The following is a 13935-nucleotide window of genomic DNA, read 5'->3' on the forward strand; positions in this document are numbered from 1 at the left end:
TAAAAAGTTGAGAACCACTGGCTTAGCTTATAAAAGTATGGCCTGAGTTAGTTATACCACAGACTATATAATTTTTGCACATTTACTTATTTACTACTTTGTTAAAGGCATAATGAAAATATTACCAACTTGCTTTAAAAACCTGCTTAATTAACAATAAATTAATGTACAAAAAGCAGATGCATACTACCATCAAAACAAATGAGTGAAACATGCACAAAATTAAATGGTTCTCATCTTTAATATAAAATATACCATGCTTTTCTTCAAAAGCAGTAAAACTATAATGACCTAAATCAGAGTGCACTATAGTATCATTAAGAATGGTTATTGGATACAGGATGATTCCATGTGTAACTAGTGATGTCTTGCATTTAGTTAGTTCATAGCAGAATCCATCTTCTGTGCGTTTCAGTTATTTTTTGTCTAACAAAATATATAAATTAATTTATATAGTTTAGTTTCTGCTAAATAGCTATTGCTACCACCACTTTTCAAAGAAAATGCAGTCTGCAGGAACACCAAGGTTTTTTAGTAACTTGGATATAGATTCTATCATTGGAGGTGGACCACAGATGTACCATAAAGTATCCTTAGATGCATGTTTTTCCAGATCCTTTGCAGATATTCTTCCCTCTGACGAAGAGAATGTAAATAGTTAACAACAGAAGTATTTTATATGAAGACAAAATCTTCAACACAATCAAGAGGCAGAGACCTAACGTTTCAAAAACTGATGGGTGCTTTTTGCTGCTGTGGGCACTTGCTCTCTGAAAACTCAGACCCATTTTAAGGTTTATGGAGTTAAATATAAAAAATAATGAGGCATCTAAAACTGTTTACTCACTTGAAAATTTAGATTAGCACATAAGAAAAGTCCAAACCAATTTACAGGACATTACTTGTTCAATTTCCCTTAACAAGAAGATAAACTACGGTAGAACTAAGCAGCAATGGCTCACTTACTCTAACCCAAGGACAACAGAAATGGAATCAATCAAGCATGCCTTAAAGGCAATAGGCTAATCCTACTCCATCATTACAGCTTTAAGCAAAGATAACATATTGTAGGGAGGAGAGGGTTGGGCACAAAGTTTCAATTAATTTTTCTTGCTTCTAATTCAGCACAGCTGTAAGACTGAATTTGTGAAAATGAAATTATGGTAAGATCTGAAAAATAAACCATTTAATTTATTTGCACATAAGTTTCCCCACTCAACTGCTGGAATCCAATCTCACTTTGAGTGCTTTTATATAGATAATTTAGTATTTTATAAGACTTAAAATACCGCTGTGATCAGGCTGGGGAAGGGAACTTAGCTCGGCTGAGTTCCCCTCCCCAATGCTGCGATCCTGCTTCAAGTGACTGCACTGGGCTTCAAGTGGCTGGGAACCCAGCCCAGTGCAGCCTCCAGGCTACACCCCACCTGCCTCCACTGGGGTGGGTTCCCAGCGGCTTCAAGACCTGTGGAACTCAGCCCAGTGGCAGGAGGCAGAGCACAGCCCTGGCTCTGTCTCCCACCACAAGGCTGAGCTCCCTGGGGCTGGTGGAGCTGATCAGAGTGCAGTCCGGCATCAGGAGGCAGGCAGAGCTGGCGCTGTGCTCCAACCGGCTCCACCAGCACCAGGGAGTGCAGCCCAGCAGCGTGAGATGGGGAGAGCCAGGGGTGTGTTCCCTGCCAGGCTGAGCCACATGGGGCTGCATGGAGCTGCTGGGAGCACAGCCCTGGCTCTCCCCTGCCTCCCACTGCCTGGCTGGGTTGCTGCTTCAAAACTCAAAATGTTTCAAAACTTTCAAAATGTTTTGAGTGGCCTCATTTCATTTCAAGGCTGTCTTCTGAAGCCCTCTGTTTCATTTTGATTTTGCTGTTTTGAGCTCAAAATGAGTCTAAACAGCCTCAAAACGAAACAGCCGGTGAAATTTTGCACAGCCCTACTAAACAACACTAATGATATCTCCAATGGGACTGACAACTTTTTATGCGTCTGTGTACTGCCAGCCACACTACATACCTATAATATAAGGCTGAAGTTCTTCACAGACTTGCAAACTCTGCTGGGTAACATGGAAGTCGCATGTGATCTTTCCAGGAAATGCATTCATCAAACCAAGGATATTTTCCTGGAATGTTAAACATACTTGGTTATACCACGGTCCATTAAATCAAAGCAGATGAGTGCACAAGGTCCCAGAACAACATCAATAGTTAGCATACACTATTAGACTATGCACATATTGCATGTGAAAGTTGAGAATTTGCTTTTTCTTTTTTTTTTTCTTTTACAGGGCAGCACTTTTTAAAGTGCACAGCACTTCTATACCTGGAATATGCTACCATATACGACTAATACTTTATTCCTTTTCTGCAACAGGTTGTAACTAATCAACACTTGCATCTTATAACCATTTCCGCTCTTTTATGGCTTCCTGTCTTGCAGCTGTCCCCACTTCCTCTCTCCACCTTCCAAAAACCTGCAGCATTGAAATTTAAAATGTGCACTTCATGCATTTAATTTGTCCAAACCTTTTAGTTCAACCTTGAAGCCACCTGACCTCGGGTAACGATACAGACTCTTCTTGTTTTTGTAAAACCCGTTACAGTATAGATTTAATGCTATTAATACTCGAAGTAGAAACCTGATCATTTTCAGTTCCCTAATTCACCGCTGTGATTGCTCTCACTAAAACTTTGAGGCTTTAGCTATTGCATGGTTAAAATTTAAATAAACAAGTGGAGCAATGAAATCTCAAGCTAAGACTTCATTTGTTACTATCTACAGTCTAAGGACACAGTTCAACCTGGAGCTGCTGCTACACTGTAACAATTAAGTGTGCAGAAGCCTGTAGTGATACAAATTTAGCAAAAGTGCTCCACTTTTAACACTGCATCATTCAGAGTTAAAGTTGAGGCGATTCAGCTCACTGATGTCCCTACAGGCTCCTGCACACACAGCAATGCACACAAGCTCCTAAGCAGCCACTCCCCCCACCTTGTTCCTCCTGGAGTTGCTCTTAAGTCATTGAGGCTGACCTCTTTGGCAAGAGTGCCAGAAATCAGATCCATGCCCTCCCTGAGTGCTACTCTGATCCTCTTCCTCTACCCAATCTGCTGCTCTGCTTCCTACTCCCTGCCCAAATTCCTGCTCTACTTTCTGCTTCCTGCCCCCTCTGCTGCTGGGCTCTGTCCTCTCCCTGATCTGCTACGGGCCCCACAAAGAGGCCAAGGCCACAGGCTGACCCCACTCCTGCTCAAAGCTTAGAGCACAGACAGAGGTTTACTATCTGGGGCTTTTGTTTACTGTAGAGGATTGAGGGAGTGCTCTATTAATTTATTTTGAAGAAAGTATATTAGCTAGAATATGCTGAAGTAACACCAGCTCTGTTCTACAGCATTCTGGATTATTTTACTGTTAGTTTGTTTGCTTACTAACTTAACTAGTATGTAAAACTGAGGAACCTGCTCTTCCAGCCACACAGAATGAACCAGGCTCTACTACCCACAGAGGGACCTACAGGCTCTCTCAACCCCTTCTGAAGCCCTGTTTTTAATTTGGGAGTAAGCTTTGGTGAGGTATACATCCTTATATATAAGCATCACAATTAGACTTTAGACAAGAAAAGCTGGGTGCAGAGGCACTTCTACACATTGCTCTGTCAATAACTGTCTTACTAATGCACTTTGCCCCCCTAAATCCAGCCTGTTTCCTATTATTTATTGTTTGTATTACGAGGAGGCCTAGAGGCATCAACTAGGACTCAGGCACCATTTGGGCCTTTCCCAGACACCTGGGAAAGAGATGATCCACACTGAAAAAGAATGGGCCAACTAACGAACACAAGACAAACTAGGCAGGCATTAAAGAAACATGATCTATAAAGGACAACACAGTGAAGGTGGGAAAGAATCAAATTACTGCTATATGAACTCTTGCTTTTAAGATGTGTAATACAACAGGGGAACAGGAAAAATCTATCAGTTATTTGAGTATTTATTTAAGATATCAAGCTACAAACTTTTGTCTGAACCACCCCACACTACTAGTATGAAGGAGACCTGACATTCCTAAAATGATCTCTCCTTCCTTTTCCAGATATGTAACTTTTATTGTGTTGTGACTATAACTGGGGCTATTCTGTTAGATGAGGACCCCGTCAGGTTCAAATGTCATAACGGGTTCTGCAGTTTTTTAAATCACTTCTTTCATAAACAAGGAAGGAAAATACAATGATTTGTCTTGACAATGGGTGGATATCTTCACTGAGATTTCCAGGTTGATTCTGACCAGGAAGACAGTGGCCAAAGCTGCTTCACATATGTGAGTACTTTATACAGTGTTGTGCCAATGAGCTGCAACTTTCATTTTATGTCAAATAACATGCACATTTAACAGCTTGCTGACCAATCCACTAAGATGTTTAAATACAACTGTGAATTTTCCAGGCTTTAATAACCAAAAATATTTTCTTTTCCAAGAAAAAATTTTGTTTCCTCTAAATCTATATTAAGCCAATCCCAGTAGAGACTCAAGTCAATGAGAGGCCTCAGGCTGAATAATCTTAGTAGCAAGCATACTGCTATTCTTAATTTCACACTGATTGGCCACTTTTGTAACCATAAGAGATCTTTGGCTTAACTTTGGGTGTTTATTTTCCTTAGTATCTCATGATCCAGCCTTTAATTTCTTCAAAGCAAACTAACTCATTAGAGACAGAATTTTTACTTAGTGCTGATTTAACCCTAACAGTGTTATCAGTGACCCTACATCCTAGTGCTCTACTATTTAGTCTTAAACTGCCACAGGATAATGGTCTCCTGCTGCTACATAAATGTTGATGGTGCTGAAGTATATTGCAAGGACTATATTATACTGAACAGGCAACACCGTGTAATGATATGACTATTCCAAATGAGAATCGGGCAAAACATATGGTAATAACAGTCCCTGTCCCCTTCTTAATATATGCTTGCATTTTCATGTTAAGATAACAGAAGCTATTTTTAAAAATGTCTTTTGAAGGAAAAAATGAAATGTTATTGAAATATAGAAATAGAGCTGGGTAAATACATCTGAGCATGGATGTCCATTTTTAAGTTCCACTCTCAGATGCTTCTTCCTGCCTTCATCTGGACTATACATTAATGTGGACATCCTGCAGATGCACACAGGCACATATCACAGTTTCATGCATTTCTAGTCAGAATTATTCAGAAAGCATTTGCCATTAGAACAGGTTCTATAGAGGTACTTGACAACCTGTGACTTAATTAACTTCCAGCGGTCTCTTTGGAAATGTATTACATTGGATCATGAGGTAAGATGTTCCCAAACAGGAAGCAAAGTCAAAGGAATTAAATTTCAATAAAAAACAGCACTGAGGGGGATGAAGATTGAAAGCTACATTAAAATTTATATAGTAGTGCCTGAGTTTGCACCACTGAAATCAATGGGAGCCAGATACATTTCCAGAATTCCTGTCATTCTTAGATTGGCATAATAAAGAATCTTTCTGGGGCAGGGAGGATCTTTTGGCTCTATATAGTCCTAGCGCAACAGGACTATACAGGGCACCAAGGCTTTGCAATAATACATAACAATAAATGGACAAGCCTTCTGAAAGGAAGAAATAAACAGCCAAAACACCGTTTCCTTTTTTCCTACCTTGAATAAGAGCTCATTTGTGTTCTTTGCACTGTAGAGCAGTTTCACAGTTCCCATTTTATACCCATTTCCCTTAGTCTCTTGGCTGGTATAAAGATCTGCTACGTGTAGCAGTATGGAGAACAATGGGTTAATTCCTACTCCTCCTGCTATCAGAACAAGGTTTACAGGAGAGTCTCCAGGCTGTGGATCAAAGCAGAAGTCGCCTCCCACTCGCAGAGCTACTTCTGAGTCAAGGGTGCACTAGAGATGGAAAAAGAGGTTATTTCCAAACCAAAAGCAAAGGATGAAATACAATTCTTTTTACATCACTGAGTCATAAGACAAGCTAAGCTTAAGAATAAGATAATTATTGTTAGTTCTTACATATTTTACTAGTGAGGGAATGCCAAAGCATTTTAAAAATGCACTGGAAGTCTACACAGTTATCTGAAGTCAGTGCCTTGAGTATTCTGAAGGGGTCTAGTTTTGCCTTCAGGTAAGTCTTAGCCATGAGAAATAGCAACACTCCTACATAAGTACTGATACAGACTATTACATGGGCAATTCATAAGAGGATTTTTAAACAATGAAGAAGTATGTGGCTGCAAAGACTCAAAGATAAGGTCCTAGATCCCACTGTTTAGGAGGGCTGTTTACAAACAAGGAGGTACTAGGTTATAGGACAAAGCCACACTGCTTTTGTGAGGACTTGAAAGGGTTGTCTGCTTCACTGCTACACCAAAAAGAACTGAATTTACTGAAAGAAAATTTCTCATAGAATATTTCCATCTGCTTTTATTTATATATTTTACCACCTACAAAAAAGAGGGAAACTACACATGCACATGCTTACTGCACAGACAACTGCACTACTCGCAAGTAAATTGCTACCTGCAAATGCAAGTAGTAAATTTACTTGTCCGTAGTTACTGTGCAGTAGTGCTCACGTACATGTGCTGTGCCCCTTCACTGGCTGCTTCGGGCAGCTGCCCAGGCCCAGCAGCACCAGGACAGCCATGGGGCCTTTCACACACCAAGGAACACAGCATGTCCTCCTCGGCTGTGAGGGCCAGGGACATGTAGTGCAGCCACAGGGAGCCCTCCATGCGGTGGCAGCAGAGGTTGTGGAGAAGCGTAGGTTTGCCTGCTGCATCATTGAAGCTCAGAGTCCTGTGCCAGGTATGCAGGTGCACCTGGGGCACCATGGTCATCAGTAGGGAGCTGGGTTTTCTGTTTCCTATGGATTTCCCTATTTTATCAAAGAAAAAAATGGATTTTACCTTTTAGAGGAGAAACCCATGTGTTTCCTGCTTTTGCAAAGAGCCTGCAGCAAGCAACAGTGGGGGAGCGGGCTCTGTGCTCCTGCTGCAGCTGCCTTCTGTTGGGGGCACAGCACTGTGGACCTGGGTCCCTGGCTCCATAGCCCAGGCAGCTGGGGGCCTGTTCTGCAGGGCTGGGGGGCAGGGGCTGTGGGTGGGGGGCACAGGGCATGAGCAGGGCTGCGGGGGCCTTTAATTTTAATCATGGATTTTGAAGGTTTTGTCAGAGGATTTGCAGTTGTTTATCAGGGAAAACCAGGATCCCTGATCATCATAATCAGGGTATAATGGATCAAGCTCACAGTCCACACAAACAACTCCTCACGCTGCGCCAGGGTCACACCCCCAGGGGGCATTTCTGGGCACAGAACAGCTGCTTGGGGGGGGGAGGGGGAGGGGGGTGATGCAGGGCGCCTCCCTGGAGAGGCCCCCTGTAGGGAGGACAGGGCTGTGGGTAGCTTCGTGTCTCAGTTGTCTGGGAGCCCTATGCCATGGTGGCAACACAGGAGACAGGCTGGCCTACAAGAGAAGTTGGGGGAGTGAATCTTAAGCTGTGGCAGCAGGTGCTGCCAGGAGCCTGGCCTGGCCTGGCCTGGGAATGGGGCGGGGGAGGCAGATTGCCTATGGCCAGCAGCCTGCCAGCCCCTGGGGAGGGAGCAGGTACAGGTGGCTCAGCTGGCGGCCACCTGGGCCCAGGCCTGCCCAGCTGACTTATCATGGTCTGTGGGCACCTGTGCATGCATGACCCCCAATCTGAGGCTGGGCAGCCTGGACCACCTGGTGCCAGCCTCAGAGAACCAGCTGGTGGACGTGAGGGCAGAGGATGTCACCTCCCAGGACAGGTGGAGGGCAGAGGATGTCTCCCCTGAGGGTGCGCAGAACCAATACAAGGAGGTGTGGGAACGGGAGTTTATGGTGCAGCTCCTGGTCTTGGAGAACTGGTGCACGGAGACCCTGGAGCAGCAGGCTGTGCTTGCAGCCAGAGCAGTGGAGGCCACAGAGAAAAGGACTGCCGGGTGTTGGACACTAGGGCTGTGCAAAACAGCACTGTTCCGTTTTGCCTTCAGTTTCGAGGTTTCCGTGGAACAGTGTTCTGTTTCAAATTTCATTTAAATTCAAAACAGCTGTTCTGTTTTGCTTTGTCCAAAGAGTTAGGCTGTTTTGAGGTTTCACTTGATGGGGCTGGGGGCAGGGTGTCAGCCCAGCTGGGCTGACTCCCCATCCCCGGCCCTGCGAGCGGGTGGGGACAGGGAGGCTGACACCCCGCCCCTGCCTGATCGCAGTGCTGGGGAGGGGAACTGAGCCTGGGCTCAGTTCCCTTCCCGTGTGCTGTTATTGGCTTCCCACAGCCCGGTAGCAGGAGCCAGGGCTGCGCTTCTGGCTGCTGCTGGAAGTGCAGCCCTGGTTCTCCCATCACTCACCACCTCACTGCTGGCTTCGAAACTCAAAACATTTCGACTAGCCTCATTTTGTTTCAAGGCTGTTTCGAAGCCCTTCATTTTGATTCGATTTCACTGTTTTGAGCTCAAAATGAGTCAAAACCACGTTGAATCAAAACACCCAGTGAAATTTCGCACAGCCCTACTGGACACCATCCTGGCCCTGGCCATCACTTTTGTGCCACCTGCTGCCTTGCATCCAACCATAGCCCTGGCTGGACCCTGGCAGCCGCTCATCACCCAGCAGCAGCCCCGCCCCCCCCCCCACGGGCTTGGGTGGCAGTTCAATGCCACCTCCACCGGCCAGGAGCCCCTGCTCAGGCCCCCACCCTGGGTCCCCCGCCACCAAATCGCCTTGCCTGGTCGCAGCTCTGCTACTCAATCCAACTCCATGCGGGCACAGAAAAGGAGCTGCGGGCAGAAGGGCCAGGACCACATGCTGCCCCTGGCCACTGACTACGGGAGACCAGAAGCCGCTGTCACCCCTGGGGAAGCCCCCAGCTTCTCAGGCTCACCACATGGGTGCATACCTGTGGGGGAATGGCCAGAGGCCGGGGTGCTGGCTGCCTGTCCCCAGGTTCCACCCCCTAGGTGCCCCCACCCCAGGAGGGCACACACACAACATTGTACATAGTTTGCGCAGGGAAAATAGTGGTCATGTCACCCCTTGTCCTGCCCTATCAGGGCAGGACAAAGGGTGAGATATTTCACCTAATGAAGTAAATCAAGTGTGTTGTAATACATTGTGGCACAGCTGATTTTTTCCATTCCCTGATGTTGGTTTCTAGCCTTAGTTATAAAGTGAACTGTTGGGAAGATACTGGCCTCTAACATAGATTACTAAAATTGCAAGCATTATATTGAAATGGTTTAGGCAAATTAGAAAGATTAATGTTCCAATACAGATTCAGTAAGAAAAACTACAACTACCATGTCCTCTATTTACATGCATAACAGACAAGGACATAATTAGCTTAACTGTATAGCACAATTTAAGTAACAGGCAAAGAAGTGGGATGGGTATTGTAACAAATACCAGCTATCTTCATTGGTTAAGCACATTAACTGCTTAAGTATGCTGGAATTCTAGGCCCCACTGTTACTTTGTAATGTATTGGTTGTACTGACTTGAACTGCATCATTGGTGAAAATACATAGGTGTTGTCAATTGGAAGGCCTCTAAAACAGCCTGAAAATTGACAGCTCAAGGCTATTAGAAGCACTAGGGGCTCTGCAAAGCCCAGCCTTACTGAGGTGCTTCAAGCTTGGGGCAGGCTGTTTCTGGAAGTAATGAGCATTATTGACACTGAATTTGGGTAAGTGCATAACTTTTTTCAGTCTCTAGACTTTCTGCTTAAACAGTCTCCCGTATAGCCATATCTCTGCAAAGAAGACTGTTTTCTCGGAACTAAATTAATAAAGAACTTGAAGATCTCTTAGGATAAAACTTGCTATTGTATATAAGGCTTTATTGTAGGTTAATTTGTACAGCTAATTATGCTTAAACAAAAAATGCTGTCAGCTGCAATAGGTGCTTTGTCTGCTTGTTTGGTGGTGGCTATCGTGCTCTGTTTGAGTGTTTGTTGGGCCAACTGCTCTGAGCATTTAAGGGATGGTATTTGCAAGAGGCAGAAGTTGCTGCTTCTGGCCCCACCTGTGCCCTAACAAGGGGGCAGAGCTAGCTCAGGCCTAAGAGTATAAATGAGCACCTGAGTGACCAAGTGAGATCTAATAGGGCAGTTATAAGACACCTCCCAAGGGTACAAGAGGAAAAGGAGCAGGATCTGGTTCCTGGAAGGTGAGTGAGCTTGGTCCATTTTTGTGGTGGTGGTGGTAGTGACTAGTTTGTAGAAGGGGGTCTTGATAAAGTGTGTGCACCTCAAAACAAGCTAAATTAACAGATAGGGGTAAGTCTGGCTTCAGCTACCACCTGCTAAAAGTTACCTAATACATTTCTTGTAAGTCGGGATCAGAGGGCTGAAAAGAACCTCACAGAAGTCATCTACTCCAGGCACCTGCTCAAGGCAAGATAACTCGTGACTAAATCGCCCCAGCCAAATGTCTGTCCAACCTGCTCCCGAAAATTTTCGGGAGTGGAGTTTCCATAACTTTTCTCTAAGTAGCCTGTTCTAATGCTTGACTAGCCTCCTAGTCAGAACTCCTCCAAATCTCTAATCTAAACTTTCTCTACTGAAGCTTGAGGCTGTTACTCCTAGTCCTATCTCCTGTGGGCACAAAGGAAAGCCTATCTCCATCCTCTCTATAATAACCTTTGGATATTTAAAGACTGTTATCAACCCCCCCTCCCCCCCTATCCCCCTACCATCTTCTCTTCTTCAAACTAAACAATATGAGCTCTTTCAGCTTCTTTTTCATAAGCTTTGCTTCCCAAACCCCTAATCTTGTCACTCTGCACTGATCTCTTTGATCCATCCATATCTGTCTTGAAGTGTGGGACCCAGTACTCCAGGTAAAGCCTCAACACTGCTGAACAGAGTGGAAGAATTGCTCATTAATGCAACAAGAATAAACTGTTAGCTGGTATTAAGCTTACGATATACTGTAATCCCCAGGTTCTCTGCAGCCTAGCCAGTCATTCTCTAGCCTCGATTTGTGCTTACAATTATTCTGTCCCAAGTGCAGGACGTTGTACTTGTCCTTGTTGAAGCTCATCTAATAAAACTTGAGAAATGGTCTATAATCTATCAAGGTCATTCTGGGTCCTAGTCCTGCTCTCCAAAGCATCCTCAATTCCATACAATTTAGTGTCATCTGCAAATTTGCTAAGCATGCACTCAATCCCATTGTCCAAGTTGTTAATGAAAATGTTAAACAATACTGGACCCAGGACAGACTCCTGGGGAACCCCACTTGACATCTCTCAGTCACTGAGGCAATGATGTCTAATTGGTCTTGCAGTAAGAGATTAGTCTTCGCTTTAATTTATCCTCGTCTTAAATTCAGGCTTTCAAGTGAGTTAAACTGTCAAGTTTTAAATTCTAGGAATTAACTTTTTAAGATTCCTTACCATCAGCAAGTGAAATAAACTTACATAATCTAAAACTTCTAAATTCCCAAGCTCCAGTAGAATACTAAAAGTTTTTTGGGGTGGTTTTTTTTTTTTGTTTTTTTTTTAAACCTAGCTGTAAAATAAGTTAACACTATGTATCTAAACAGTGTAACAATGGCTCCCTGCTTTCCTCCCCCGCCCCAAACAGTAACCACACAAACAAGAAAACAACATTAAAGTTAGTTTAAAATGCAGGAGAAGCCCCATAGAGGGATGAGGGCTACCCATTTTATTGCACCAAGTGTCACTTGTATAATAGTTTTCCCAAGTGGCATATAATGCAAAGAGCTCTTGGCATTCAGGGACTTAGTATAGTCCTTGAAGACTCAGGTGAACTGGAGCAGCTGAGAGAGCTAGAAGAGTAGTAGTGTAGTCCTATCTCCAACCTGGCAGTCCCAGTGCTGCTTAGGAGAAGGAAGGAAAGGAGAGATCAAGCTGGAAAGAAGAGATGCTTTCCATAACAAGGGACCACTTTTCCACTGGAAGTCCCAACATACTCTTGTGCCAAGGATATGCTTCTGGGGGTTGGGACTGGAAAGTCAATAGGAAGAAGAAAGTCTTGGTAGTGGGCAACTATATTATTAGGAATATAGACAGTTCTGTGTAAGAAGACTGCACGGTAGTTTTCCTGCTTGGGCATAAAGATAGTAAACCTTACCACAAGCACTGACCAACTGCTTAGTGCTGGAAAGCAGCCAGTTGTTGTGGTCCATGTTGGCACCAATGACACGGGGAAAGTGCAGAAGAAAAGTCCTGGAAGCTAAATGTTGACTGTTGGGGAGGAGACTTAAGTCTAGGACCTACATAATGTGATACAGAAAGCATTTCTGAAATGCTATGTCCAGGGGTGCAGGCATAGTTGTAGAATTTCAATACCTGAACAAGAAGAAAGTATAGCAAGAAGTAGTTGAAGTTTATTAGGGAACTGTGGATCCTTTTGGGACAGGAACAGGAGAGAGAGGCTCTACCTAACATAAAAATCAGATCAGGCCACTGCCATGCAAACTTCAAAAGGTGTTAAAGCAGCCTTTAAACTAAAATCTGGAGGAAAGCTGGCTGGTGTGGTAGAGCACAAGGTTCAGATTGTTTATAAGATGTATCAATCTAAATCCTCTCAGAGGAAAGGAAACAGGATGGGAGGGCTCAGGTTAAACACAGAGGAACAGCAAAAACAACAGATTCCTGATTTTTTTTTTTTATTTTATTTTATTTTTTTTTTTTTTAAACGGGGCACACACAAGTAGACAACCAGACAATAATAGAAAATATAAGTCCTTTTATGCTAATGCCAGAAGTCTACAATTCACTATGGGGGAATTGGAATGCTTGGCCTTAAATGACCATATTGACATAACAGTGTTGCAGAATCATGGTAGAATGAGGAAAATGGATGGGACAGCATAATACCAGGGTACACATTATACAGGAATGATAGATCAGGTCTATCATTAGGCTACCAAGATGGAGATAGGACTGAACTGTTATGCTAGAGCAGGGGCAGGCAATTATTTTGGGCGGAGGGCCGCTTACTGAGTTTTAGCAAGCCATCGAGGGCCACATGACAGGTAGCCAGGGGCAGATGTATATTAATTTTATACATTTTTTTTTAGGGGACCTGCGGACCAGACAGAATGGCCTGGTGGGCCACATCTGGCCTGCGGGCCGCATTTTGCCCACCCCTGTGTTACAGACTGGTGGGGAAAACTGCATCGAGTCAACTAGAGTAGATGCCTTGACTGATATGAAAACAACAGTTTATCTACGGGTAAAAATTCCACGTCTATGTAGCATAGCTACAGAAGTATATTGTTCCTATCAATTATCAGATCTTAATGGCAAAAGTGGGCTAGAAATGCTAAGGGAGGATGCTAAGGAGGAAAGACTGCAAAAGCAGAGAACACAATAATAGGCTTCAATTATCCATATATAGTTTGGATAAATCTCACCCCAGGGAGGGATGCAGGGACTAAATTTCTAGGCATCATAAATGACTGCTTTCTGGAATAATTGGTTCTGGAATTTCAAGAAAAGGCCATTCTGGATTTACTCCTAAGCACTGCACAGGGTTTAATAACTACCAGTGAAACACTGTAATAGTGACCACAATGTAACTGTCTTTGATATACTTAAAGCAGAGTAGCTTTTAACCTTGAGAGAGAACTATACAAAAGTCAGGAAGCTAGTTAGAAAGGGGTTTAGAGGGTTAAAACCTTGCAAGCAGCACAGAAACTGCTTAAGAACACCATATTGGAAAAACACAGTAAATGCAGATGGATAATCCAAATAATTTGGAAAGTACACCAAAAAAAGCCAGAATGGCTAAATGGCAGAGTAAAGGAGGCTATGAAAGGGAAAAAGGTAGAAGTCAAATGAGGAGAATATGAAGAGTACAAACATCTGGCAAGTCAAATGTATAAATGCAGTACAAGTTAAAAAGACTTTGGTAAAAACACTTGCTAGAATT

General features: G+C 43.7%; 1 protein-coding gene across 7 annotated transcripts in view; it reads right to left on the reverse strand.

Annotated features, from left to right (window-relative positions):
* Positions 1-217: 217 nt before the first annotated feature.
* Positions 218-13935, reverse strand: part of OXNAD1 (oxidoreductase NAD binding domain containing 1) — a 35908-nt gene continuing 22190 nt past the window's right edge. For all 7 annotated transcript variants that reach the window (XM_019497906.2, XM_019497903.2, XM_014603212.3 and 4 more), the window contains 3 exons: positions 5662-5904; positions 2014-2122; positions 218-636 (listed from right to left, as the gene is read on the reverse strand). In XM_019497906.2, coding sequence (XP_019353451.1) covers positions 482-636; positions 2014-2122; positions 5662-5904 — 507 coding nt within the window. In that variant the 3' untranslated portion in view covers positions 218-481. The remainder of the gene's footprint in view (positions 637-2013; positions 2123-5661; positions 5905-13935) is intronic.

The sequence above is a fragment of the Alligator mississippiensis genome, chromosome 5, assembly GCF_030867095.1.
Source record: "Alligator mississippiensis isolate rAllMis1 chromosome 5, rAllMis1, whole genome shotgun sequence".
NCBI lineage: Eukaryota > Metazoa > Chordata > Crocodylia > Alligatoridae > Alligator > Alligator mississippiensis.